The sequence below is a fragment of the Heterocephalus glaber genome, unplaced genomic scaffold (assembly GCF_053883595.1).
Source record: "Heterocephalus glaber isolate CG9 unplaced genomic scaffold, H.glaber_assembly_v1.0 deba00001673, whole genome shotgun sequence".
Classification (NCBI taxonomy): Eukaryota; Metazoa; Chordata; class Mammalia; order Rodentia; family Bathyergidae; genus Heterocephalus; species Heterocephalus glaber.
Window position 1 is genome coordinate 6,965,610 of NW_028258410.1, and position 27,999 is coordinate 6,993,608.

The 27,999-nt window shown below is 41.0% G+C and overlaps 1 protein-coding gene and 1 pseudogene across 4 annotated transcripts in view; both read right to left on the minus strand.

Moving 5' to 3' along the window:
- Window positions 1-11,150, minus strand: part of LOC110348299 (olfactory receptor 5J3-like) — a 110,126-nt pseudogene extending 98,976 nt beyond the window's left edge. The window contains exon 1 of the transcript XR_015446118.1: window positions 6,526-11,150. The product of XR_015446118.1 is annotated as an olfactory receptor 5J3-like (transcript). The remainder of the gene's footprint in view (window positions 1-6,525) is intronic.
- A 166-nt stretch (window positions 11,151-11,316) lies between these two features.
- Pcmtd2 (protein-L-isoaspartate (D-aspartate) O-methyltransferase domain containing 2) lies at window positions 11,317-27,996 on the minus strand. Of its 3 annotated transcripts, none has more exons than XM_004841140.4 (6): window positions 27,899-27,996; window positions 23,106-23,436; window positions 21,699-21,801; window positions 20,801-20,972; window positions 17,672-17,795; window positions 11,317-14,564 (listed from the first exon to the last, which is right to left on the minus strand). In XM_004841140.4, exons 1-6 carry the CDS (start codon window positions 27,953-27,955, stop codon window positions 14,188-14,190), a joined length of 1,164 nt encoding a protein of 387 aa, XP_004841197.2. In that variant the 5' UTR covers window positions 27,956-27,996; the 3' UTR covers window positions 11,317-14,187. The 3 variants fall into 3 exon arrangements, with proteins under 3 accessions (XP_004841197.2, XP_004841198.1, XP_004841196.1); XM_004841141.4 differs by having other exon boundaries at window positions 27,904-27,991; XM_004841139.4 differs by lacking the exon at window positions 27,899-27,996 and adding an exon at window positions 26,472-27,859.
- Between the last annotated feature and the right edge of the window lie 3 nt (window positions 27,997-27,999).

Below are 27,999 nucleotides of genomic sequence, written 5' to 3' on the forward strand. Positions count from 1 at the left end.
CTTTATAAACTGCTAATGGGTTCAACATGTACATCACAACTCATAATGAAATTTAATTTCCTTTTCGAAATATTAAATACTTGGTAGTGGGGAAGTTTTTAAAAGGTGGTTATGTCATGAATGGAGCAATTTAGCCACAGATGAATAGCTTACTGAGTCATTTGTAAAGTGGAACTCAGAAGACCCAGTTTGTATGCACCTCTGCCTTGGGACTCTCAGAGGAGCCCCACCAGGAAGATGGTGGTCTCCGCACCAGATGAGGGCGCTTGATCTTGGACCTCCAGAACCCCAAGCTGAATAAACCTTTATTCAGTACAAATTATCCAGTCAGAGGTATACAGTTATAGGAACAGAAAAGACCTTAACTCATGGAGCATATAAATAGACTTCTTTACCTCCAGAAAATAATTAAATCTGTTGACTTTTGTTGGAATCACATTAAAATCATAAATTTTAACATGATAGGTTAATTGTATTATTTAATATGTAAGGATATTTAATGTCATCTGATTGTATATGTTAGGAGTGAAGAAGAAAGTATCCTTACAAGGATTTTAAATGCCAGCTCTACATAAATTGTGGAAATGCAGTCACACAATGTCAAATCCCTGGGGGCAATTCTCAAGAATGTGATCACCTGGATGTTCCCAGATACTTGGAATTGTACATACACAACACGGAGTTAGTAAGTGGTGTTTTTTTACAATTGTGCCTTGACTAGAACATCACCTGCAGAGACACTCCAGATATAAATAAATGTTTAATGAATGTTTTATACCTTACTCTACATGACACAGTTGCTAACTGAAATCACAGTAAGAAAACTTTGTATGTAAATCAAGTTATGATTTTCCATCCCAATCTCACACTGAATTCTATATTAAAGATTTAGCCAAAATAACTGAGCACAGAGCAAACAGCTGGCCATATGTATAGTAGACAGGAATGGAAACGCTTCACATTACTAGAACTGGATACAATTGTGATGCGTTAAGGTCTTGGGCAGCTTGCAGCCATGCATGAATGTGGTCCTCTCTACTCCCTGGTCCTCCAGCTCTTAGCAGTGTAAATACTCACACCACCTCCTCTGGGAAGCCCTCCCTCCTCACACAATGTAATTTTTACCCTATCTCTATGCTGTCCTCTATCCCAATAACACGGTCTACTTTATTAAAAATACCTATCTAATGTCAAAGTGTCTTTTTGGGCAGAGGGGCACTTTGATCTCTTTTTAAATTTTCCCACAGAAAAATAAGGTCCACAAAGTCAGGGAAGGACATGAAGTTTAAAAGAAAAGCCCTCTTGGGCTGGGAATTTAGCTCAGTGGTTCCGCTGCCTGCCTCGCAAGAACAAGGACCTGAGTTCGATCCCCACTACCAAAAAAAAAGACAAAACAAAAAAACATGAATTAAGAGAATGTAATCATGAAGAATTTCATGAAAGCAATTTTAAATTCATTACTCGGGTCCTTGCGCTTTCGAGGCAAGAGGCAGAACCACTGAGCTAAATCCCCGACCCTACATTCATCTTTATAAAAGACCCACCTGAAGTTTTTAAATTAAAATTTAATTACTCAAAATGACTGAAATAAAAAAGATGGGGTTATATAAACATTGATATAGGGTTTCAATAGAGTTGAAATAAAATTTACAATATATACTGAGCTGGAATGAATTTCCAGATTACTTGCTTCCAAAACTTGAAAATAGAAGGCAGGCATGGTGGTGCACACCTGTAATCCTAGCACTTTGGGAGACTGAAGGAGAAGGATTACATGCCTGTCACACACACACACACACACACACACACACACACACACACCCCACAAAACAAAAATAAACAACTTCTACAGATGTAACTTAATGTGAAGACCCTGAGTTCAACCTTAGCTACTGAAGAAACAAAAACAAAATTACTAGGAATATCTTAAATAAAACAGAATATAGAAAACAAAGGCCAGAGGAAGCTCCCCCACCACCATCCCAGGCTCCTAGGGCAGAGAGGGTGAGCCGGTCCCAGCACCCGGAAGGAAGCTCCTCCACTACCATCCCAGGCTCCTAGGGCAGTGAAGCTCACCTGGTCCCAGCACCCGGAAGGAAGCTCCACACCTCCATCCCAGGCTCCTAGGGCAGAGAAGCTGAGCTGGTCCCAGCACCCGGAGGGAAGCTCCCCCGCTGTCATCCCAAGCTCCTAGGACACAGAAGGTGAGCCGCGTGGGTGCCAGAAGCACCCCACCCCCACCCCGTGGAAATGAGAAGACACATAAACAAGCCTCAAAAACAGACTTCTGGATCACCTACAGCAACCCCAAAGGGAAACGAGATGGAACACTCTGATACTCAACCACCTGGACTCTCCGAACTGGCAACAAAAGAGGATCTGGGAAAAATGAAATCAGAAATAATTACTCAGATAACAGCAAAGATTTTGGTCATGGTGCAAGACATGATTAATAAATCTAGAGAGGACACAGATAAAAAAAAATAGAGGATCTGAGGAATATGATGGAATCCCAACGTAGGAAACAAATGGAATCCATAAAACAGATACAAACAGATTTCCAAGAGATTAAAAACTCCATCGAAAGTCTGCGCAGCAGAATGAACCAATGTGAGGATAGAATTTCAGATATAGAAGATAAGATTGCAATTAGTGAAGAGGAAAAGAAAAATTGCTTTTAAAATTGTAAGGGAACACGAGAAATCAATCCAGCAGCTGCTAGACGATGCAAAGAAGAATAACATAAGACTGACTGGAGTCATTGAAGAAACAGGAGAGAGTGCAGATGACATTAAAAAACTCTTCACAGACGTGATGGCAGAAAACTTCCCAAGGAGGGGAAAAGAACTTGATATACAGATAAGTGAGGCATATAGGACTCCAAATAGCCTTAATCAAAAAAAAAATCTACACATAGGCATATAATAGTTAGGATTCCAGAAATCCAATAGAAGAATAAAATTCTACAATCAGTGAGAGAAAAGAAACAAATCATGTACAAAGGAAAGCCCATCAGAATCACAGCAGACTTCTCAATGCAAACCCTCAAGGCAAGAAGAGCTTAGAGTGATGTATTTCAAGCCCTAAAGGAAAACAGCCTCCAACCCACATTGATGGACCCTGCAAAACTATCTTTCAAAATTGATGGAGAAATAAGATACTTTGATGATAAAGAGCACCTCAGGAACTTCATGAATACCAAACCAACACTCCAAAAAATTTTAGACAATACCCTAGGAAAAGACAATGAGGATCACAACCCCAGGAAACCCAGCAGAATGAATCCATTGGGCGTGACAAATTAAAGGCAAAGGGAGAGAATCCAACAAAAAGAAAAAGTCATGACAAGGCTTTTAAAACTTTTGACTTCATCTCCCTAATGAGTGTATAATTCAATCTTATTATTGTACAGATTGGTATTTTTCTGATTCTAGAGTTGCACACCATTCCTTGTGCTATACTGGCTATTTATCATCTTCTTATGTCTACATTTCAATTGGGTTGTCTATCAATGAGCTCTAAGAATTCTTTATATATTCTGCTCATAGGTTATATGCATTGTAAATATGGTCTGTTTCAGGACTACTTTTCATTTTAATGATGTCATTTAAAGTTCTAAATTTTGATGGAATCTCATTTATCAATTTTTTTCTTTTATACATCATGTTTTTTGTATCCTAGGAAGTTCTTGCCTACCCTGAATTCATAAATATTTTCCCTTATAATTTCTTCTTAAAGTTTTATACTTTTAGGCTTTATTTAGGTTCATAGATCCCTTCAAGTTATTTTCATGTATGGAAAAAAAGGGTTGAGGTTAATTTTTTATATACGGATACCAGGTGTTCTAGTGCCGTTTGCTGAAGACACTATCTCTTCCTCGGCTCTTGAATCGAGTTTATATTCTATAAAATGCTAATGTTAAATAATCTTTCAAAACTCAGTGGACCATATATGTGTGGTTCTTTTTCTAGATTCTCTGTTTTATTCAAATGATCTATATGTCTTTCCTTACACCAACACTACCTTGATTACTGTAGCTTTAGAAGAAGTCTTAAAATTGGGTGCTAAACATCTTCCAACACTGTTTTTGTTTTTGGTTTTTCTGGGTCCTTTGTACTCCTACATAACTTTAAATTTTCAATATCCAGTTCTTCATTTATAGCAAGTATACACAGACCTGAATTTTTATATATACCTTGTGTTTTCTAATCCTGCTAAATTCAAGTACAAGTTCTAGGGGTGCCTAAAGATTTCTTAGTATTTTCTCTGTAGATGATCATTTCATCTACATATAAAGATTTTGCTTCTGCCGTGCCAATCCTATCCTAGTTGTGTCATTTTATTGCCAGACTATTTTGGTGGGGACTAGGTTTCAAAGTTTAATGGACACATAAAGAGAAAGCATATCTGCCCTTGTTCCCCACCTTAAGGAGAAAGTATTTTATCTTCTCCATTTATATAAGGCATTCTTGCTTGAAGTATGGAGTACATATCTTTAATCTGTTGAGAAGTTTCTGTTCTACTTCTAGTCTCCTGATAGCTTTTACCATGAACAGCTGTAGAATTTGGTCCAATACTTTTTCTCCAACTACTGACAGGATCATATGGCTTTTTCCTTTCCTCTGTTAAAATGATGACTTTTGGGGGTGGATCTTCCAATGCTGAACCAACACTGCCATCCCTATAAGAAAACCACTTTCTACATCCTGCCAGATCTGACTTCTAATAGTTTGTTTTGTTAAACAAATTTCTATCTATGTTCATACTTTTTTCTTCTATTATCATTATCCAATTTTAGGATTAGCACAATATTGAGTTCCTAAAATGAGGGGAGAAGTGTTCCTTCTTTTTTCTGCTTTAATTGTTTGATATAATTTATCAGTTAAAATGTTTATGAGCCTGCTGTTATCATATAGGTAGGTTTTCAAGCTAGGAATATACTTTCCTTAATAGGTGCTATTCAAATTCCTCCAGAATTAGTTTCATTAATTTGTTTTCTAAGTTACTTCTTAGAAGTTGTCAAATTTATTTCAAAAAAGATTTTTTGTAATATGCTTTCTATATCCTTTTAAATTCTGTAAAATCTGTGGTAATGTCTCCTAGATCTTAATATTGTAATTTTAAAAATGTATTATTGATATATTTTTATTGTGATATTGTGTAACAGGAAGAAAAGGTCTAAAAGAGCAGGGTAATTGGGAGGGGTAGGGGAAGGGAAAAAAGGGAAAGGAAAAAATATGAGAAGAGGAAAAAAATGGAAACAAGGTCTTTGCAAATAGGGAAGGGTGGAGAGGGTGAAGGGAGGGCAAGGGAAGCGGGAAAAAATAAGGATGTAAATATGATTATGGGTCCAATAAAGAAGGCTTAGGGCCAGGGATTTAGCTCAGCGGTTTCGCCACCTGCTGCGCAAGCTCAAGGACCCAAGTTCGATCCCCGGTACCAAAAAAAAAAAAAAGAAAAAAGGCTTAAAAAAAAAAAAAAGAAAACAAAGGCCAGCCTGAACTGCATAGTAAAAACCTATGCAGTTCGAAAGAAAAAGAAAACTAAAAAGCATACTACTGATAAAGTGTAATTTCCTTCCGGTATTTGGGCTGAATATTATTTTTTATTACATCCATGGACATGAATGTTTATTACAGCAAAAGAAGACAGATTAATATCACTCAAAGAAAGATACATGAGAGATCTAAAAGAATTTGAAGGGCAAGCTTCCCGTTGTTTTCAACCAGTGAAGCTGAGAAAATCCTAAATGCTTCTAGCAGCAATGTTTGTTACTGCCCGGAAAACACTGCCCATCAGGAAATCTTCCCAAGCTCGATGTCCTTCCTCCCACTTCCCTCCATCCCGTGATCGCCTTCTCCGTTGATCCATTCTTTTTTTGGTATGGTTTTCTGTTGACTTTTTTGTGATGCTGGGGCTTGAAGCCAGGACTTTGGACATGCTGTTCAAGTGCTGCACCACTGAGCTATACCTCAGTCCTATCCCCTTCCCCTGTGAAAGCGACCTATCTTCCTGTTTCCTATCATCTATAGTATCTTCTTTGTTCCTCTTTTTTATTCTGGGTTTCTCATATTTTAAAAACAACGTGCTATTAAAACTTGTGTGACTTATTCCATTTTTAAGAGACACAGTCTACAACTCGTAATATATCACTGGTTCTTAACATATTTTTGACTCAAAGTAATGCAAACTTGCAGGGTTGCTAAGCCTGCCCTATCCCCAGCCCGTGAAGCTGCAGCTAGCGCGGCGTTTACCCAGCCCTCGGAGACAAGCGCACACCGCAGCCGTCGCTAAGGATCCAGGGTGCTCAGACCCAGCCTGTGCAGCCCCAGCCTCGCCCGCGCACGGAGAGGAGCCGTAGGGAACCAGGGCCAACTGAGCCCTCCAGAGCGTCCCAGTTATCCATTGCTCAGTATGTGCAAAGGACCCTGCCCTGCGGCCTATTCCATTAATCTTGAGCCCAATACTCCAGCCCTCTTTCCGAGGACTGGAAGAGCACACAGCAAGGCCAGGAGTCCAGCTCACCAGAGGACAGAGGCCAGGAGGTTGGTGACATCAAAAGAAAAGTTGGCTCAGCACTGCCAGACTGGGGGAGGCTAGACTCCTCTCTGGCTGCCGGAGTACGGTACCCAGAATGCTTGGCACGATTTCCCCCCTGGACTACCATACCCAGAATCCTGGGCAAGGCCACAGGACTACATAACGAGAATCCTCAGAGTCGCCATGGACTACAATGCCCAATATCTTCTGTGAATACGCAGGACTACATTACCCAGCGTCCTAGGCCTAATTTCTTCCGGACTACCATACCTAGAATCCTGCGCGGTTCTGCAGGGGTATGTATCTAAAGTCCGCGGAGTAATTTTCCCATAGATATAATAAACAGAATTCTACCGCAGCCACGGTATGGCCCCCACAATTCTTGGCACGATTTCTTTTTGAACTACCATAGACAGACTTTTCCAAGGAGTCGCAGGACTACATACTCAGGAATCATCAATTTTCCAATGGACTACAATACCCAAAATCCTCAGAGTAATTTTCCCGTGGACTATGATACTCAGAATCTTCCACAGCCACAAGACTATGGTACTCAGAATTCTCAACATGATTTACTCCTAACTACCATACTCAGAATCCTTTGAAGGGCTTTAGGACTAACTACTCAGAGTCCCCTGTAATTTCCCCACAGACTGCCATAACCAGAATTCTTCCGCAGCCACAGAACTACAGTACCCAGGATCCATGGAATAATACTCCCATGGACTACCATACCCAGAATCCACCGCGCAGACATAGGCCTACAAAGCCCAAAATCGTCGCCACATTTTTCCCAGCAAGGACATTACCCAGACTCATTGGCGTGCCTACCGCTAAGTCGACAATACCTGGAATCTATAGCATCCTACTCTAATGACTATAGTACCCTGAATTTTGGGCAGGTTTCCCCAAGGACTATGGTAGGCTGAAGAGTGTACCACAATCTTGTCAAAAACTACAATATGCAGAATCCGCAACCCGGCCACAGACTGCAATACTCAAAATACATCGCACTTTACCTGAGCAATGACTACCATACCTCGAATCCGCAGGGTTCTCCCCCATAACTACAATAACCCAAAGCCTCCCTGTGGCGGCCTAGCTATGATGCCCAAAATCTCAAGATCTGTTCCTATTATCAAAGACTACATTACCCAGTATGCTTGCTGTGCCCGTCCCAGAAGACTCCTGTACCCAAGACTTAACAGCAGCATCTTTAAAGACTCTGTTACCCCAAGTACTCGATGGGTTTCGCCAAGGGTATGCTGCCCAAGATCCTTCGTGTCCCCGCCTCCCCACAGAATCTTCTGTGTGCGCCGCAAGGGCTCCGATGGGCAATCTTCTGCATTGTATCAAACCGAAAACTTAGAATCCCTGGTGGTCTCCGTGGATCCACCGCCCAGGACCTTAACACAGGTGTCCACCCGAGCGAGCACGACCAGTCCTCTCTGAGATATGTTAGGGGTCTGAAGTCCCGGCCTTAGTTTCTTTATTTTTAGGAGTTTATGCATGTATTGGGGTCATTTCCCATTTCTGTGATGCAGGTAGTTTTCCTAGTGTATCTTTGGACTTTAGTCTTAATGTTTCCTATACGAAACTTAATTTTTAGTTAGTTTTTTAGAGACAATTAGAGGAGCATAAGCAGGGAATTAGAGCATGACCTGGGTGGCTGATGGTTGTAAATTTATCATACACTTATTGTGTACTATGTGCTGGAGGAAGCTAGCTCCTCACCCCAGAAACAAAGACCAAGACCCTGATTGGCCTACATTACACCAATATGTGAAACAATTATTTTTAGAAACAAGCTTACCCCTATGAGTATACTGGTTTCCCAACCTTCCAGCACCTGCTCAGGTTCCCCCTACCTTGAAGCAACACTCTGCTGTATGGCAGCTTTTTCCTGCATCCATCACACTGTAAATAAACTTCTGCTTTGCATCACTTCAATCCTGACTTCATTTTCCGCCAGAGGCATTCAGCTTTGAGCCAACCTTGCCCCACTTCATTCTTCCCTGGAGTTAGGGAAAGGACCTGGAGAAAAGCGGAGGGTCTTTTTTATAGGGAACCGCTGGCCCCTCAGACACATCACACCCCCCTCCTGACACCACAAACAGGTGCAACCTTTGACCTTGGACTGCCTAGCCTCTGAAACAGTATTTTTCTTATTTTCTTATGAATTATTTAGCCTCTGGCATTGTTATAGCAACAGAAAACAGACTAAGACAGACGGAGACAATCATAAGCAAAAAGTAGATGGCCAATAGACAAAAGTCAACTGATGTCCCACTAATCAACAATATAAATACAACTGGAATTTATAAAAAAAATTTCAATAGCACCCCAAAATTGAAGTACTGAGGTACAAATCTAACAAAATATGTACAAATATGCATGCAGAAAACTTTAAAATATGGCTGGAAGAAATATAAATACAATGCAGAGATATTCCTTGTTCAGGAACACTATGATCATTGTTAGGATGCCAAATCTAACTTGATCTACAGATTCAAGAGAATCACAAATTCTCACCAAAGATGCCAACAAAGTGTTTCTGAACCTAGAAGAAATGACGTAAGACTGAAGAAGAGTTCAAGAATCTACACATCTGATCCTAAGCACTTATCATAAAGTGTTTGATAGGTACCAAATACCCAACATACACAGAAGGAGAGGTTTCTTTTCAGCTCACCATTTGGGAAGTCTCGGTCCATAGTTAGCTGACTCCAAGGCAGGGACATCATGGTACAGGGCATGGCAGGAGAAAGCTGCCTATGTTATGGCAGCCAGGAAGCAGAGGACTAGCAAGAGATGTCTTCCAAAGGCCTGTCCTTAGTATCTGACCTCCTGCATCTGCCCCTCAGCAGCACATTAGCTACACAGCACCCCAGGTTCCAATCACCTCTCCAGAAGTCAAGTTCACAGTTTTTACCTACTACTATAAAGCCACAATCCAGAGTATGGTATTGGGGAAAGAGTACAGAGAAAAATGGAACAGAAATAGCCCCCAAATAGCCCCATGTAAATATAGTCAACTGATTTTGTCAAAGGGACATAGGCAACTCAATAGAGAAAAACTAAAATGGCTCTAGAAACATTGTGTCAAAAATAAACCAGATGGAATCCATACATTTAAAAATAAACATGAACACAAATTCCCAAGAGTTCACTCAAAAATAGACCATAAACTTTAATTTTAAAATGCAAAATTGTAAGTCATAGAAGAAAATGTACATAGCTTTGCATCCTTATAAGGACTGGGACTCAGAAAATGCACAGAATGCCCTGTGGAAACTGGAGCTCTGATTCCATTACCCTGGAAACTACAGAAGCTGGAGTGAGGCCTATAACAGAGCCTCCCCTATTACCTCCACAGGATTTGCCACTCTCCTGTCACCTCCACTCCAGATCTCTGAACTGCAGAGCTGTGAGACAAAGTTCTGTGATTCTAAGCCACCCAGTTTGTGGTGCTTTGTTAGGGAAGCCCCAGGAAAATAAAAGACACATTCTAATCTAGCCATCACTCTCTAGACCACAGCTCCCTCCCCAAGCTCAGCCACAAAAGGGTAGAATGGCAGCAGGGCCATGGCCACTGGCAGGTGGTCACTTTGCCCCGTCTGAGGCCTGGCCTCTGTTCTCAATCTCTAAGAGCCACTGTGGGATGATAAGGACAATGAATGGTAAAAGGTCAGCCTCCCCAGAGCTGGTCAACAACCCTCCTGCTGTTGGGGCCCAGAAGGCCCATGGCTGGACAAACCCTGCCTTTCGCACCTCCTCCATGCCTAACCCCCAATTCTTTTTTTTTTTTTTTTTGGTACCAAGGATCGAACTCGGGTCCTTTCGCTTGAGGCAGGCGGCAGAACCACTGAGCTAAATCCCTGGCACTTAACCCCCAATTCTTAATCCTCAATCCTAATACTGGCCCTCTGACCCTTTTTCTCCTGACCTTGCTTAGTTGGGTAAGAAAACATTTTTTTCTTGTACTTTCTAAAGCTTTTACTTGGGTCCTCTCTCTTGATTAGATTCCCAATACCTAAAAGAGTTGACTTTTCCCACTTTTTTTGCTGCTTTTGTGTGCAGCTCTTTTATTTACTTTTCTGGTACTGGGGATCGAACTCAGGACCTTGCACTTGCCAGGCAGGCATGGAACCACTGAACTACGTCCCCAACCCTCTGTGCAGCTGATTCTTGACACTTCATACGTGTCCAGCCCCTTCCTATTTGCTTCTCAAGTTCAGACCCTTCACTCCATTTGATCCATCAATTATTTTTTATGTAAGACTAAAACTAGATTTACCTTCAATCCTGGCATACAGCTTCAATATAGCAGACTTTATATATGAATTTATATACAAACCATATTAAATACTTTCTGTTCTTTAAGCTCATTGCCATCCTTTAACATTCTCAAAGTATGGGAAATATATATAGATACTCATCAAAACCCTTTTCAAGGGTGGAGGATTTAGCTCAGTGGTTCTGCCGCCTGCCTTGCAAGCATAAGGACTTGAGTTCGATCCCCAATATCAAAAAAAAACTTTTTAATTTGCCTATTCCAATTTCACATTCATTCATTCATTCATTCCAATTTCACATTAGAAACAATGGCTGGCCTTCCTTACACCTATGAATGTTATAGAATTAAGCAATACAAGTATGTAGTGAAAGAAAACATTTAAATAAGAGGGGAAAGTTGTGTTTTTTAAGATTTCTTTAAAAAATGTAGTCAAGAATTTAAATCCCACACAGCATACAGAAGCAATGCTGAGAATAAAATCTCTTCATTACCTTTATTGATTCATGTGTATTCATGTATATCAGCTCATTAAAATCAATGCCCCCCCATAAGTTCCAAAATGACAAAAGGTTTTGTTGTTGGGCTTTGTTCTGTTCCTCCAAGTACTTATGGTTGAACCAAGGGCCTCCGCACTGAGTTACATCCCCAGTCTGAGACGGCATCCCACTAAGTTTCTCAGGCTGGGCTCAAATTTTCAGTCCTCCTGCCTCAGCCTCTCAGAATGCCGGGATTACAGGCATGAGCTACCACACCCAGTCTGAGTATTTTTATGTACACATTTGATTTTTAAATTACATACCTTTTATAAATTTGAAATTTGTTTTGCACATATCTATGGCTTTACTACTTTTCAAGACAGAAATCACATGTTAAAATACAGACTACTCAAAAAATAAAAGTTGTCAAGAATGGGGTTACAATATCCATCTTGCAGACAATACAGATTATATTATGATTTAACTGTTGAAATCAGAAGTAGTGTACTATACTGAATTCTGGCTATAAGGTGCTTAATCACAGGAAAACTTATTTACAATTTTCCTTTACAAGATAAATAGCAACCTATTTCTCACATATATTACAACTATGTTTATACAAACTGACAAGATGTAAAGACAAAATATTAAGAAAATTTTAACATATAAAAAAACTTGTCTCATACATTGTCAGGGTTTTTTTATAATCTAGCATAAAGGCAAATGTGGTTTCTTTAAAAATGCAAGCCACATACAATTACAGAAAAAATTTAATCAAGCCACCTAATATGACATGTTTCACAGATAGCATTCATTTAATGTTATGTCCAAAAATTTCCATGTAATGATGAAGCTAAATATCAATTAAAATAGTGTCAACAAGAATATGCAAACTACAAAATATTAGCAAGTAAACTTAAATCATGCATTTCTCTCTGAAAGAAAAATGCCTGGCTTTGAGTTAAAAAGGCAGGCAAAAACAATTAAGAACTTTCTTTAAATAGCTTATATTTACCAATCTAGGACAATGTGTGTGTTTTCCCAGCTATACATGCAGACTGCACCTCATGGTGAATGATTCAGTTACTAAAAAAAGCAGAAAAAGGGGCCTGAGATTTAGCTCAGTAGTTCCAGTGCCTGCCTCGCAAGCGCAAGGTCCCGAGTTCGATCCTGGGTACCAAAAAAAATAAAGCAGAAGTACAAAATAACCATTTAAGCTGGAGAAAGCAGAGACATCAAACCCTGCCTAGCAGGTAATGAGGCTGGAGGTTAAACTGAAGCATAAAATCTTAGTACTTAATCCTACATCAACATTTGAGTTTGGGACTGTGATTAATAACTTATACTATTTTTTTCTTTGGGTAAAAAAGTCTTTGATGAGTCACTGTTTTGGAATCACCAATGTAACTTCAAATCATTCTGCCATTAAGACTGCTAGAAAGATTGCTTTGTTTTCTAGACCCACAACTTGAAAAAAGCTCTCAATACAGAAGGCCTAGACAACCTGAGACTTAGCTCAGTGGTTCCAGCGCCTGCCTCACAAGCACAAGGTCCCGAGTTCGATCCCCATACCAAAAAAAAAAAGGCCTAGAGAAGATGGATTTCACAAGTCACTCAGTTAAAGTGTTCGAATGAAATGGAGCTACTAAAACACATAATTTGTTCTGACGAAAATTTACAAAACTAGCAATCTCTTTTTCTCCAGAATTACAAAAGATAAAAATCTATGAATGAGCACTCTAATGTGATCACAAAAAGATAGCAAATTAAAGTAAAAACAATTATAGGCTATCTATAACATTCCCTAATCCATGTCTTGAAGTCTTAATACTGACTGTATGTTTTGGAGAATTGAGCATGTCAACACCCTTAAAATCCATTATGGTCTCTAAAGCTAGGTGTGGTTAGGGCAAAATTAATTTAGTTTATTACTTACACATATCTTTTTAAAAAGAGGGGAGCGATTTAGCTCAGTGGTTCCACCTCCTGCCTTGCAAGTGAAAGGTCCCGAGTTCGATCCCCAGTATCAAAAAAATTAAATTTAATTTTTAAAAAAAACACCTAACCTTAACCCTAAGAGTTCACTTGACAGTGGCTCTTTTAAAGGTAACAAAAGATGTTAGAAAAAAAAACTCTTGGAAACCTTTTCAAATTCCAGAAAGATACCTGGCAGTTTGATACCTTTATTCTTCCTCCCCTGATCATAATTTTTTCTTTTAAAACTTAAGAGCCAACAATTCACATAACATTTCATTAATTTCATTAAAATAAGAAAGACTTCTCAATAATGTTTCCCCCTCCCGAAAACTAAAAAAGTTCAGTGGAACTCAGTGCCAGTAATTAAGAGGTTGCTTACCATAAAATTCAAACTCAAGACGCAGTATGGTAAACTGAAAAGGATTTTATACATTTACAAACTTGTGCTTTGCTTCACACAGGGTAGTCCTGACTTCACTCTTTGTAATGTGTGACATGCACCTGGTGTGAAGGAGTTTAAGGTCCCACCGTACATGTGTCAGCAGAGGGAGATAAGATCTCCCCACTTGAAGAAAACACTCTTCTTGTGTCTTGTCAGATTATGTTTAAATAAATCACATTATTGAATCAAAATTTTAGAGAACAATCAAGAACCAGAGGGCCAGGGATTCCGCTCAGTGGTTCCGTCGCCTGCCTCGCAAGCACAAGGTCCCGAGTTCAATCCCCGGTACCAAAAAAAAAAAAAAAAAGACCAGAAAAAGAAAATTACAATGTGGATAGGTATAGCAGTTTCCTTCCCCATGGCATCGGCTCCCAGGAGATCCCTCAGTAGCAGACAGTGGGCACAGTCAGACTTGAAACTGGCTCTTCCTCACTTCCCCTTCTCAGTTGGGAGATTTATTTCTCTCTGTAATAAAGCAAGTAATATTTCAAGGGGTCTGGCAGAGGAAGGCTCAGGACTTTCTGCCGGAGGAAGTTCACCGGAGGGTCTGGCTTGGATTCTGCTGAGGTCTTCTCTTCTTCCCTCCGCTCCTCTTCCAAGTCTTCACAGCTGTTGTCCTCAGAGGGGTTGGAAATACGACTGGCAAAAACTTCTTTGTCCAAAAAGACTATTGTTTCCATTTGACGGCGGCGGATCCTCCTTCGTTTAAACCTGGGGGTGTTCTTCAGTCCATTTCCACTTTTGCTCAAAGATTCCTGATGAATGATCTTCTTAATGGCACGCCGGATGGCAATTCGGGCCAAGTCCTGGAGACTGCGCACAGCGAGTGGTGCTTCAACACAAGAACAAGAGGGGCACATGAAACTGTGAGTGATAAACGCCACAAGGCACAAACATCCAAACGTCCTCATTTCATTTGAATTCACTGGCATATTTACAAATATGTCACAAAAACCTGAGAGTATTCTAAGCAAATGTTAACAAGTGCACTGATTTGCATTCATGTGGTACCTTTCAAAAGACATTTTCATATATACTAATTCTTTACTCTGTAAAGAAAGGAAAATTACCAAAATCAGGGAGGCCTGCACAGAATCCCAACAATTTCCACTGCTCTAGAGGAATACAGGCCTGTTTCCAAGGGTTTGGGCAGAGAATATATACCACCTTCTCCATCTTTTATCAATAAGCTTCTCCTGATTTTCTGCCTCCAAGGACAAGAGGGCCATTCTCCTTTCTCCAGGACAAGCTCCAGCAGTGCCTTTGTTATAGTCCTGCCACTTCCCTAAGCACCTAGGTCTTGTGACTTACCCCATCTATGATCTTCCAACTTTCCTGCTCTCAATAACTCACTTCAAGAAAGATTAGTTCCACAGGCCCCGCAATCTGACTGTTCCCCTAAGATGCTGGAACAATTTCCCTTGTGGGCCATCAGGCTCTTAAGTGTCAGCTTTGGCCTCTCTAGCTCTCCCTAAAGTACCACCTGGAACAGCTGACTGGCCTCACCATCCCAGGTACTCAGCCCTTCCCTCTGGATCCTCCTCTTCAACCCAGTCTAGTCATGTTCCCTAAGGCTCCTAGATCCACCACCATCTCCTCTCCGTGTACCTGCTGACCCTTGGTTTACATCCATTCCATGGCTATAAGTGACAGGGACCAGCTCCCCAGGTTTCTATCCTGACTAGGAACTGAGCCTCTCCCCGGCCCATAGCTACAGTAGAAATGGACATCTCAGACACCCATGTTCTTCCTCAGTAAGGCCATGTGTCTCTGAACTTTTCTCACTGTAGAGGCCAGTGTCATATCACTCTTCATCTCTTGCTTGGAAAATCCCAATAACTTTCTGACAGGTCCCTGCCTCCAGTCTGCACTCATCCATTCAATTTAAAAGCTGGCCTCACCCAGTGCATGTCTAAGCCACAGTGAGGTAGGAGACTAGGGCTGGGACAAACTTGCCCAACAACTGAGAGGAATGTATCTAAGTCACAAAGACCCAGGAGACACGTGCAGAACACAGAATCCAGGATGATTCTGCAGCTCCTGAGCATGGTACATGGAACCAATCAGAAAAGTGCTATTTTCAATTTTTCATGTACATCTGACAGGAAACCAGGTCTGTCTTTGGATAGGGCAGTTTAAATCTGGCACAAGGCCAAGTGAGTTTTTGATAGGACAACTGCCCCAATGCCTTATCTGCATGAGAGAGAAGCCAATCCAAGAATTCTGGCTATAAAAGACCCCTTTCCATTATCCTCAGGGCTGCTGTGAGTCTGTTTACCAGCCTGCTTTCACTCTGCAGAGCCTACTTCTATTCCACCTTCAGTAAGTGTCCATTCCCGTTAGCTTTTGTGTCTTGTCCAGTTCTTTGTTCAGGACACCAACAACCTTGGCCCCACGCAACCAGTAGCACAGGGACGCACTGTATGCTGTCTTTACCAATGGTGTATCTCTATCCCTCTGTGTTCACTGTCTTCACTAGTCTAGGAAACTCTCACCCAGTAGGATCAAAGTTGCAAATAACTTGATTACTCACTTCAGGGACCCTACATATGATCAAATGAATATTTATCACCCAACACTGGCTTTAAAGGCCTCACCCCAAAACAAGCATCTCGAGGTACCCAACACATTGTCAGGACTCATCCAGGTCTGACTGACCCTTACATAAAGCCACTCATTTTCAACCAGATCCTCAAAAACAAAAATCTCATAACTACCCCAATGAACTGTTCTCTCCCAAACTCTACTACAGTTATGGAAACTGATAACCTCACTTATCAACGGCAGCATTTGCCTAAAGTTTCACAGTAGAGATTTTCAGAGCACACATATAACAAAATCACCCCCTACCTGACCAGCAAGGGTATCCAGAATTCATGCATGTTGTATCTGCATGTTTACATCTTTCTACATGATGAACTCCAATTTAGTCTATATATCAACCTAATTCCTCCGATAGACTCTAACTCTGACCACAATGGGAGAAGATGCATTTTTAATTTTGCCGACCTTATACATTTTAAGGTTTCAGTGGAAGGTAAATACTCTTTAATACCATCCCTCTCCTTTTTTTCTCTTTAGGGAATTACTTTTCACCCTGAAGACTAAAAACAAACATCATCACCCTCTCTCTAACATTCCCTGGACTAAATTCCTTTGTATGCTCCACTATGGCTGTTATCAAATTTCAAGGACCTTGCCTATGTCATGTGACTTGTATTTAGCAAAATGTGACTATTTGACAAATGAGTCCTCACAAATTAAAAAATATTTCTGCAAGAATTCACCAAAAATATATTGTTTTTGGGTGCCAAGGCTAGGTATAGTGTTTTTCTTCTTCCTTTCCTTTTCCAAATTTTTTAAATGATAAGTAGTTTAACCTTAAATCAAATCGACTGGAATTCTTGTTTCTGTGTGAGCTGTTTAAATTCTAAAACACTATGATGAATGCTGTGCTGGTGCCAGCTCTTTACTGAGTCTGCACCCTAAGGGTGTGACAGCAAAGGCTCAGCAAGCAAACCTCCATGAAGTCTTCTGTCTGTACCTGGCGGATGAGCTGGAATGTGCTCTCTACCCTGCATCTCCCTTGGCAAGACTGAAACGTGCTCTGGGCAGCAGAGGTCTGTGACTCAGGCACAAAGAGGACAGAAAGTCTCGGTCTTCCACATGGCAAACTAGCCCCCTTTTTTGTAAGTCTCTTATTCTCTATGGCATGACCCATTGGCAGCTCTTTGCAGATTTAAAAGAAGGCTAACATAACTGAGGCTGGGCCAGAAATAAATTCTAATTTTTAAGTGCCTAAAACCCTTTGAACAATTTTAAGGTTTCAGTGGGAGATAAACACTCTTTAACACAAAAGAGGATTCTTATAAATTTTGCTTCCTTTTAAATTCTAATGAGATTAAAATATTTTAAAAGAAGAATGATGTATGTACTCACGTAGCTGGACAAGTCTGGACTTTCCTGACTCTGAGTGGCAGGGCTGGATGAGAGGGGCAAAGGAAACAGCCAGGATCTTTTTGGTTTCCCAAGCAGAAGGGCCTGTGCGTGTTATCTTGGTCAACTATTCCAAAGACAAAACAAGAAGATTCAAAAGATTTGGCTACTAGATAACTTACATTTGTTCTTATTTCTTTTTTTTTTTGGTACGGGGGATCGAACTCCGGTCCTTGCGCTTGCACAGCAGGCGGTGAAACCACTGAGCTAAATCCCCGGCCCAATAACTTATATTTGTGATCATTCCTATATATAAAATTGTAAAATATACAAATACACCAAAATGAAAGAACCTAACATTATGAACCCCTAATATGATATGGCATGGAGTACAGAATGCATTCAAACCTCTAGCACCTTCTGTTTACAGGAAATACATATGACAGAGAAACTAGTTAAAGGACTACAGAAGAAAGCCCTTGGATCAGAAAGGTGGGGATTCTTATAAGACAACTTTCTCAGGTTCTTCAAAAAAGGTCAATGATTAGAAGGAAGCTGGAGTGGGCTGTTCAGAGATAAAAGTAACTGAAGGCATAAAACAAGCACAATTGGAATCCCAGCCTGCCCTGCTATTAAGTGTAAATATACAGACATTTCTACTATTCCTGAAATAATCAGGGTGCAGGAGAGGCCCAAATGCCAGGCACTACTGCATTCACTGTAACTTTCTTCAATGCAAATTTCTCCATCCGGATTCCCAGGCAATTACCCTCATTCTTTCAGGAGGAGTACACATCAATGCCACCCACAGGTGCACTGGGATTTACACTGCAATGTAGGTCATCAAAACATTTCTTAGTACAGAGAATTTATTAGACAACACAGTCAGTCTCCATGTGTTCAGTGTGACTAGGCTAGTCTCCAGACAGTCTAAATAGGTCATAGTACTATTTTGGGTCAGCTCTGTCATGCTAAGATTACATGTCAGTCTTTCCTAAAAATATCTAAGCCAGCAAATCCTCCAAAACTAAGGTTCTCTAAAAGGATTATACAGCCATATACTAGGTAAATATCAACAAATTAATCACATTTACCAGAAAAAAACATTTTTCAAAAACATTTTTAAGAAAGAGAATTTCTAGTTATAATGAAAATCAAATATTTAATTATTAAATGATGTATGAAACCTTAGTAAAACTATAATGCCTATTTCATAGCTTAGATGAGAAGATGCAATATTGTAAAGATGTCTACAATCCTCAAATTAATCTAGAGATAAAACAATTCCAATCAAAAGCCCAATGCAATCTGCAATACAACAAAGTTTTCTAATATCATTTGTATAAGTAAAATTATCTTCTGTGAAGGGAGAGAAAAGATGTGATTGCCTAAGACCCATAATATACTACAGCCACAAAATCTGCAGGAGCCACGCAGGGGGCATGCAGCAAGCACTTCCTCTCTCGTGCTGCTGACAGTACTGCCTTAGATCTTTGAATGCAGACACTTCTGCTTTTGTGATTGTACCTGCAGGAGATTGTACCTGGATGATATAATGATTAAGAGATAAGAATATTTACAAAAAGATATGTGCAGGTTTTTCCTAGGGACACTGCTTAGAACAGCAAGTCTAAAAAAACCCCAAATGCCCATCATTAAAACACATTCTTGCATACCAACAAAAGATTTTTTAAAAGACAGTATTTTTTAAAAGCATAAGGAGAATAAGAATTTTTAGATCTAATGAATATCAAATACATAGAAATAAAATATATAAAATTTACAAAAAGCTTGTATCTCATATAAAGTAGAATATTTGCCTTTGTACATTTTTAAATAGAGATAAACTAAAGCAAACCAAGATAGTCACCTGTAGGTGAGGGATCAGAGTAGAGTGACATGCATGGAAAGCAATTCTGAGTGTTCCTGGTTTAGGCTTTGGAGCCTTGTAAATATTCCACAAAATTAAAACCTAGAATGGTAAACGCTAAAAACTAAAAAAGAGAATGAATGAGCTCACTATGCGAGGCTGGTAGCATAAGCTCTAAGAAGGTACTACTTCAAGTGACTCTGGAACACAGTGACTGTACATGCCTATTGGAACAGAAGGACAACGCAGGCTGGAAAAAGTAAAGTCCTGGCTGGAGAAGTAGCTCAGTGACAGAGCATTTGCCCAAGCATGTGGGAACCCTAGGTTTGATCCCTAATACACAGCAAAAGAAAAAAAGTAAGCCGGGGATTTAGCTCAGTGGTTCCGCCGCCTGCCTCACAAGCGCAAGGACCCAAGTTCGATCCCCGGTACCAAAAAAAAAAGTAAAACCTTCAAATAGCTTTGGAAATTAAACTGTTGGTGATACTGGTAACACTGTGTACTGCAGACAAAAGAGAAGGGTAGCACTGCTGCTAAAATTGATGTTAGAGAGCACCCTGGCCCTTATTTTAGGTTGGAAGTTGTCACTATGAACGTATGGTGCATTTTCCACTGGGATGGGGATTTAGCTCAGTGGTTCCACCACCTGCCTCGCAAGCGCAAGGTCCCAAGTTTGATCCCTGGTACCAAAAAAATAAAAAAATAAAAAAAAGCAAATCCATGTGCATCCCTCTCTACAAATCCACTGAAAACATGAACCCAGTGTCAATGAGCACTCCCTGGCCCCAACTGTGGCCTCTAAACATTGATTCTCAACAGGAATCCTTACAGAAATGGCTAATTCCAAGTCTGAGATTTAAAAAAAATATACAAACCAAGTCTAGAATGTCTTAACACCCTGGGATAGCAGTAAAGCTATCACAGACTAATGAAGTTGTATCAATCCGAAGAGTCAATTAAAGAGGCTCTGGCTGAAGATGGAAAAATCTGAGCTTCCAGATAATCTGATTCTATGAGGTATGTTTAAATCCATAAATTCATAATGATACTAAAAAATAATCCTTCATTAGTCACTACCTTTAGCAAATGCTAGAAAACCAAATCATTGAGAAAATTAATAAGCAAAAGTTAAAAATCAAGATTTATCCTACCTCTCTTGTATAAAGTATACCTCAGAATAATCAGTAATAGGGTTTTTTCCTTTATAAAGGAAGAGACCTTGGCAGAGTGTACAAAAATGTCAGTTGTGAAAGGAATCTGACCTTCTCTTCCAGAGGCATGACAAGGATCCCTCCAACTTTGAGCAGATTCTTCATGTACTCTTCATGTTCCTTCTGCACACCAGCCCCACAGTACACTCGATCGTACTGAGAACAATCTGGAGAAATCTCTAGGCAGTTACCAGTAACAAAAGAGGGTTCACAGAAGTCAAACCTGGAAAGGAAAAAAATCTTTCTGTAACTAAATGCATCACATTGCAACAAGTTTGTACAATAAATCTACACCAAACCCAGGTTATGGTTTAATTGTAAAATTCGAAAGCAATGTAAGTTTCCAGAGCCAGGAGCTGGAAGCCACATTTCTAAAAAAAACTACACCAATAGAACCTTAGAAATTCAAAGCAAAACAAAAAAAAGTGACTGTCATAAGCATGATCCAAATTTAAAGCAATTTCCACTTGTTCTTTGCTCTTTTTTTTTTACCATGCTCATCACAGTAATCAAGATCTACTGTACAACAAGTTAAAAGAGAAAAGCACACTTTGTTTCTCTTAACATTTTAATTCTTAAAATAAAAACTTTAATGCCTTACTTTAGAACAGCAGGAGCTACCATATAAACTGTCTACAGACAAATGCAACGATTTTATTTTAGAAACAATTATGTGTTAAAAGGTGGCTATATTAGAAACATAAAAATTGAACTAAATGAAATTTTTGTTCTCTTATTATATTGGTGGAAATTACTTTTACAAGGTATCATATTAACAAAATCTAAATCCCTTAAAACCATGATATTAAAAAAAAAAAATCAGAACAGGCATACATACAACCTAGGGTCATCCAACATAGCTTAATCACATTTGCTGGCATACATATGATATTAAACTGACTTCTAGCTAATTCAACCCGCTGACCCAATGGATAGTTCCTGATCATACTTGTCAAAGCTATCACTTGTCCTGATGAAGAAGTCCAGTTTCTGTTTTGCATACTCTATCACATCAGAATGAAGCTCCACCCCATGGTTCACACCAAAAGGACCTAAAAGTTCGAGAATAAGAAAGCTTTTAGAATTAAGGCCAAGAATTCTTGCACCATTTGTTCTGCTTTAATTGTGACACATCAGTTCCAACATCAAAAAATACCAGCTGAAAAAGAAAAGAAAAGAAAAAAAAATACCAGTTGCAAGCTAGGCACGGTGGTGCATACTGTAACCCCAGCACTCTGGAAGGCAGGAGGATCCCAAGATAAATCCTGGCCTGGGCAACGTAGCAACTTAGTGAGAGCCAGTCTCAAAATAAAAATTAAAAAGGGCGGAGTCAGGCATGGTGCCACACCTCTAATCCCAGCACTTCAGAGGCTGAGGCAGGAGGATCACCTTGATTTTGAGGCCAGCCTAAGCTACACAGTGAGATCTTATCTCAAAAAATAAAAATAAAAAGGGCTGGGGATATAGCTCAGTTTGAAAGACCTGGCTGGGTTCAAAAAAAAGAGGCTTGGATGGGGATGTATCATGAAGGCCCTGTGTTCAACCCCCAGTACCACCCACATAAACAAAACACAATTTAAAAGTACAAAAATAAATATCACTAGTTAGTTCCCCCAGGTCTCAATCCAGCTTGCTGCAGCAGCCCAGGCCCCACTCCTGCTCAGAGCAATTTTTCATAGCACCGATCCCCACCTCTCTCCCCTCCAGCAAATCCATCCCACCTTATTCAGAGTAAAAGCTGACATTCTTCCCCTACAGAGCCATTTTTACACAAAGAATGAACTCGATTAATCTTTGGTTATCTGATACCTGTTATTAATATCAGAAATGGTTATATTCCCATGTCTATTCTCACAACTTATCTATGAAAACAGTCTGAATGGCTTCAAATTAAGATAACCTCTGAAATCCCTCCCATCCCTAAAATTTATTTTATAATATATAAATTTATGTGTATTACTCTTTTAGTATTGAAAAACAAAACAAACTGCTTGGAAGAACTTCAACCCTAAAAGGACTACAATGACCCTGGGTGGAGAAAAGAACCAAAAGGAAATCGGGTGTTTTTGTTTGTTTGTTTTGATGTGGTACCAGAGATTGATTAGATTAAACCAAGAAATATGTGAGAGCAAGATTTACACCTCTCTCCTGGCCCTCCTTCAGCATAACAGACTGCAAAGGGGCAGGTGGGAGGAGACAGGGAACAGGAAAAGGCACCCTGAGAACTCAAGGGCCCATAGCCACCTACTATGCAGTATTATGCTTCAGGCAACTACTAGAGGCCACAGTCTCTACCAGGGCATGCAGTCAGCCTGGTTCTGCCTGGACAAGCTTCAGACTCTCCTTCCACACTCACCTAAAATGAGGCCAACCATGGAGCTGAGGTAGCCAGTGCCACTGCCCAGGTTCAGAAATGAGAGCCCTGGCTGCAAATCCAGGGCCTCCATCACCTCTGAGTAGATGCATGGGGCTGAAAGGTGAATGTTTCCATGTTTCCATGCCAAGTCTTTGTAGGCATTTTCTTTAAACTCCTCCAAATAATAATCTGCACGATCAATAGCTCTGAAAGCCTGTTCCACCAGTTCTGTCCGGATATACTGTGCTTCTTTCAAATTATCAATCAGTTCATCATTGTCCTCACCGGCACTCACAGCACCGCCCATGTTCAAGATCACACTCAGGACAGACTGCAATTAAAAGTTAGAGAACTAATTACATCAAGAATGGGGGGGGGGTGCAGGAGAATAAGAGGCGGGGCCGGGGATTTAGCTCAGTGGTGCTGCCCATCTGCCTAGCAAGTGCAAGGTCCTGAGTTTGATCCCTGGTACCAAACAAAAAATAAGAGTTAGAACAATAAAGACTCTAAAAACAAATTTCAAATTCTGAATTCTAAAAATAACGGAGATAGAATATCTTTTGTCAACAACTACTCCACCCTCCAAAGATGCCAGATTTATAAGAAAATCCTAGCTTAATCAGAAATTCAAGCCAACAAATACTAAAAACTTACTGAACATTTATTTGAAATTCAAATTTAAGTGGCATCCTAAATTTAATCAGAACTCTTCATCCCAACATATACATGAATACTAAACCAAAGTCAAAATTCCATCCTATCTGTTGACGTGAATATTCTGATATCCAAATTTTGGGTAAAAACAACCTTACAAAAAAGCTCTTCTGAAACAGAACATATTGACAAACACCTTATTCTAACAAACACAAAGTCAGTTTCAAGGCTAAAGCTTAGGAGTAGAGGGCATTCTATCACAACTTCTTATGCCTAAAGTGTGTGCTGTGTAGTTTTCCCAGCTCACTCAAAAGTGTATTTCTGAAGGGCCAGGGATTTACCTCAGTGGTGGCCCCTGCCTGCCTCATAAGCACAAGGTCCCAAGTTCAATCCCCAGTACCAAAAAAAAAAGCATATTTCTGAGCCAGGGACAGTGGTGCATGCCTGTAATCCTTGAGAGGCTAAGGAACGAAGATTTCAAAATTGAGACCAGTCTGGGCAATGTAAAAAGACTCTGTCTCAAAATACTCAAAATTAAAATTTAAGGGGCTGGGGATGCAACTCAGTAATAGAACACTTCCCCAGTAGGCACAAGGCCCTGAGATCAAGAGCCAGTACCACCACCACCAAAGAAAAGCCCTCATATAGTACACAGAGAAATGTTCTTTTACCTGTTCCTTTACTCTTCCCGAACTATAAAAACATCCTTCTCAATTTTACACTGACCCCCGATGACTTTCCCAAAGTGATACCCTTACTTCACACAACACACAGTGACACTGATATACACTTCTGAGGAAAAAGCCACCACACCTTATGAAGACTGATACACTTTCTGCATCAAGAGTCTCCTAACAACTTGTAACAGTGCTATTACTGTACAGTTCCATGAGCCCTCCCTCAGTCTTTATGGTCTCTAACAGCAGCATGAGAGTCATAAAGAAACCCTGGGGAGAGGCTCCACGACACCCATCTAAACAAATGGCAACAGTGGTGGGGGAGGCTTACTAAAGAATGAAAAGGAATTGAGATCTGTTATATTCATGTACCAACTCCCCACAATGAATATAATCACTATGTACTGCAAATATGTACTAACTATAAGGTCAATAAAAATAAAGAATTTTTTAAAAGAATGAAAATAAATCATCTCTGTAAATCTTGTTTACAACAAGTGAACAAAATAAAATGTGTGCAGATAAGCCTGACATAAATTCTCTTCCGTTTTATGGTAGAACAGTCTTCAAAACCAAGATTTGAGAACTGAGTATCACGGTTCAATTATTAAATTTTCACCTCCTTTTTAAGCTGATTCAGGACTCTCGTTGACAGTCCATGGTTAGTTAACTTACATTGATGGAATTAAGCGCTAATGGGGTTGGCTTTAATCTTGGATAAACCCCTTAGCTCTGAGGCTACATCCCTAGCCTGGCAGTCATATTAAACTTTGGGTCACATGTTTGGATGCCTCAGGGTCTACTTAGCAAAAGAGCTTATAATCACATGTCCTACTGAATTTCGGGTCAAGAAAGCCACCTCTTCATCAAAAGTCTGTATAGAATGCTCAATCTCACCATTTTATCTTTAGAAGGTACCACAAACTATATATTGGGTACACTTCATTTTCTATTAAGTATCACTTATTTTTAACTTTTCCTTACTTCGAAAGCTTATTTCATATCAAAAGGATGGCTTTTTAGTAAACAGCTACCACCTTTCTATAGGTGCTACCTCCCAGTCACAACCTCAAACTTCACAGAGGAAAAACACCCAGGGTGAAAAGGGGCTAGAATCAAACCCAGGACTGTCTATCCAAAGGCCTGTGTTTTTACACATCAAAGCAGCTTATAAAAAATGTTCAAGGAAGGACAGTTCTTCACACACATCTTGTTAATCTTTTGACAATCGGGGTAGCTCTGTCTAATGCCACTGGCAGGATGTAGGTAAACATTGGTTGGGTCTGATATTTTCTACTACTTTTGTCTGAAAATTTAATACTCCCTCATACAGAAAGATCACTGCTTACTGCTGACACGTATATACGATCAGTCACCATGCCAACAAAAATACCTACAACAGTCAAGAGACATCCTCACTAAACCAAATCCTATCACTACACTGGGATCTGCAATCCACTCAAATACAATTTCTCAAGTGAAGAAGCACTTTTAGGCTGTCCTTTTTATTATACTTTGTTCTTTACTATTTGCTGTAATACCTACTATAGTCCCTATCCAACAGTAACCCACATAATCCAACACCACACCACTACATGGTGCAAGACAAAGCTGCAGCAGCAGAGGAATGTCTCAGGACTGGCAAATGGTGGCTGTGATTGAGGCTGTGTCAACACAAGCAAAGATATGGTAAAGGGGGTGCCGATTCTGGTCTGTGCTGAGTTTGGCAGACTACACAAGAAGGCTCACAGTCCAACCTGGATGTCACTCCCTAAAGAGAATATCACATGGAGGACGAGCTGGGAAAAGGGGCCCAAAACCATATAGCCTATGGGCAGACTAATGGCAAAATGGAGACTTCTCATTTTGAAAACCAGAGCTCTCACAAGGGTAGGGTAAGGCTGTCACGTGTACACTATTTGTAGTCACTCGTTGTGGACAAAAGCCTGACCATTGGTACATGTTGGGTGGACACAATTCCTACAAAACATACAGAAGGCGCTGTGTGAGGGAAGCGTCGCGGACCCCGCCTGACCTCGGCCGGGCTCTGCAGCATCTCCGCCTGGGTCCCCGGATTCGTCCACATCGCAGCGCAGCGAACGGCCCGGCAGCTACAGAACCGGGAGAGGGGTGGGGTGCGGGGTCCCGGTGCCGAGCAAGCCCCCCACCCCCGCGTTTGTCTTAATAAATAAAGCACTGCGGAGGGGGGGGAGTCAAAAAAACATACAAAACGGCTTTCTAATCATTAGAATTGCAAAAAAATTAAATGAGCTTTTTATCACAACACTCCCGGCCAGATCCCAGTGAAGGACCCACCATGGGTAAGGCCAAATCCCATTTCTCTAACCGCAGTCACAATTCATTCTCAGCCTTTGTAGGCACCTCAACTTCCCTCATTCTTGAAAGACAGCCCACCAAGCAACTACAATGGAGTCAACTGTTTTAGCCTTTCCTTTGTAGAAAGGAACAAAGACAACCCCTGCAGGCAACAGAGTTCGGAGTCAGATACTTGGCTAATTTGGGGGAAGAGGCACAGACCCTACAATCCAAAGGGACCAGCCGGGTGCACGCCTGTAATCCCAGCACTCGGGAGGCTGAGGCAGGAGGATTGCCGCGAGTTCGAGGCCTGCCTGGGGTACATTGTGAGTTCAGGACCAGCCTGAACTACAAAGGGAGACCCTGCCAAAAAAAAAAAAAAAAAATCCAAAGGGACCAGGTCCAGGTAAGTTCTCCCCAGCTGCTCAACTTCTTTAAAAGTCTAAGGAAGGCAGAATTTCTTTCAAACCTTGTCAATTCCTGACTTGCCTCAGAGGTAGCTAGAAAAATTTCCTACCTAGAAATAAAGGGGGCCGGGGATTTAGCTCAGTGGTTCCGCCGCCTGCCTTGCAAGCGGAAGGATCCGAGTTCGATCCCCGGTACCAAAACAAAAAAAAAGTGAATCCCTAGAAATAAGGTACCAGTCTAGAGTCAAACCTCAGGACTGCAAGTGAAGCAGGCTGAGACAGAAAATGCTGCGGGGACTCCCGAGAGAAGTGGGGAGGAAACGATGGGGAAGACGCCTGGGGCGAGGTTCCCGGAGACGGGGAGAGAAGACGCTGGAAAAAGATGCAGGAGGCCGAGTATTTAGCTCAGTGGTTCCGCCGCCTGCCTCCCAAGCGCAAGGTCCTGAGTTCGATCCCAGGTACCAAAAAAAAAAAAAAAGAAAGATGCAAGAATTGAGGTTCCCAGAAAAGGCGAGAGGAGATACAGGGAGGGATGCCGGGGGCGGGGCTCCCGGAAAAGAGAGGTGGTACGGGGCAGAGATGCGGTGGGCGGGGCTCCTAGAGAAGGGGAGAAGAGGGTTGTCTCTGGGGGTGTCTCAGGGGGAACGCGGCCCCCCCCCCCCAGGGGCGGCCGAGCGCTCTAGGCACCAGGGGAGGAGAGTGGGCTGCAGGAGGTGAGGGACCGAGGGACGGACTCTACCTCACCGCTCGCGCTCCACCGCCCCGGCGCCGCTCCGACCTCGGCTGCCGTAAACATCCGCCGCGGCTTCTGCGCCTGCGCGCGCGAAACGACCAGCCTGC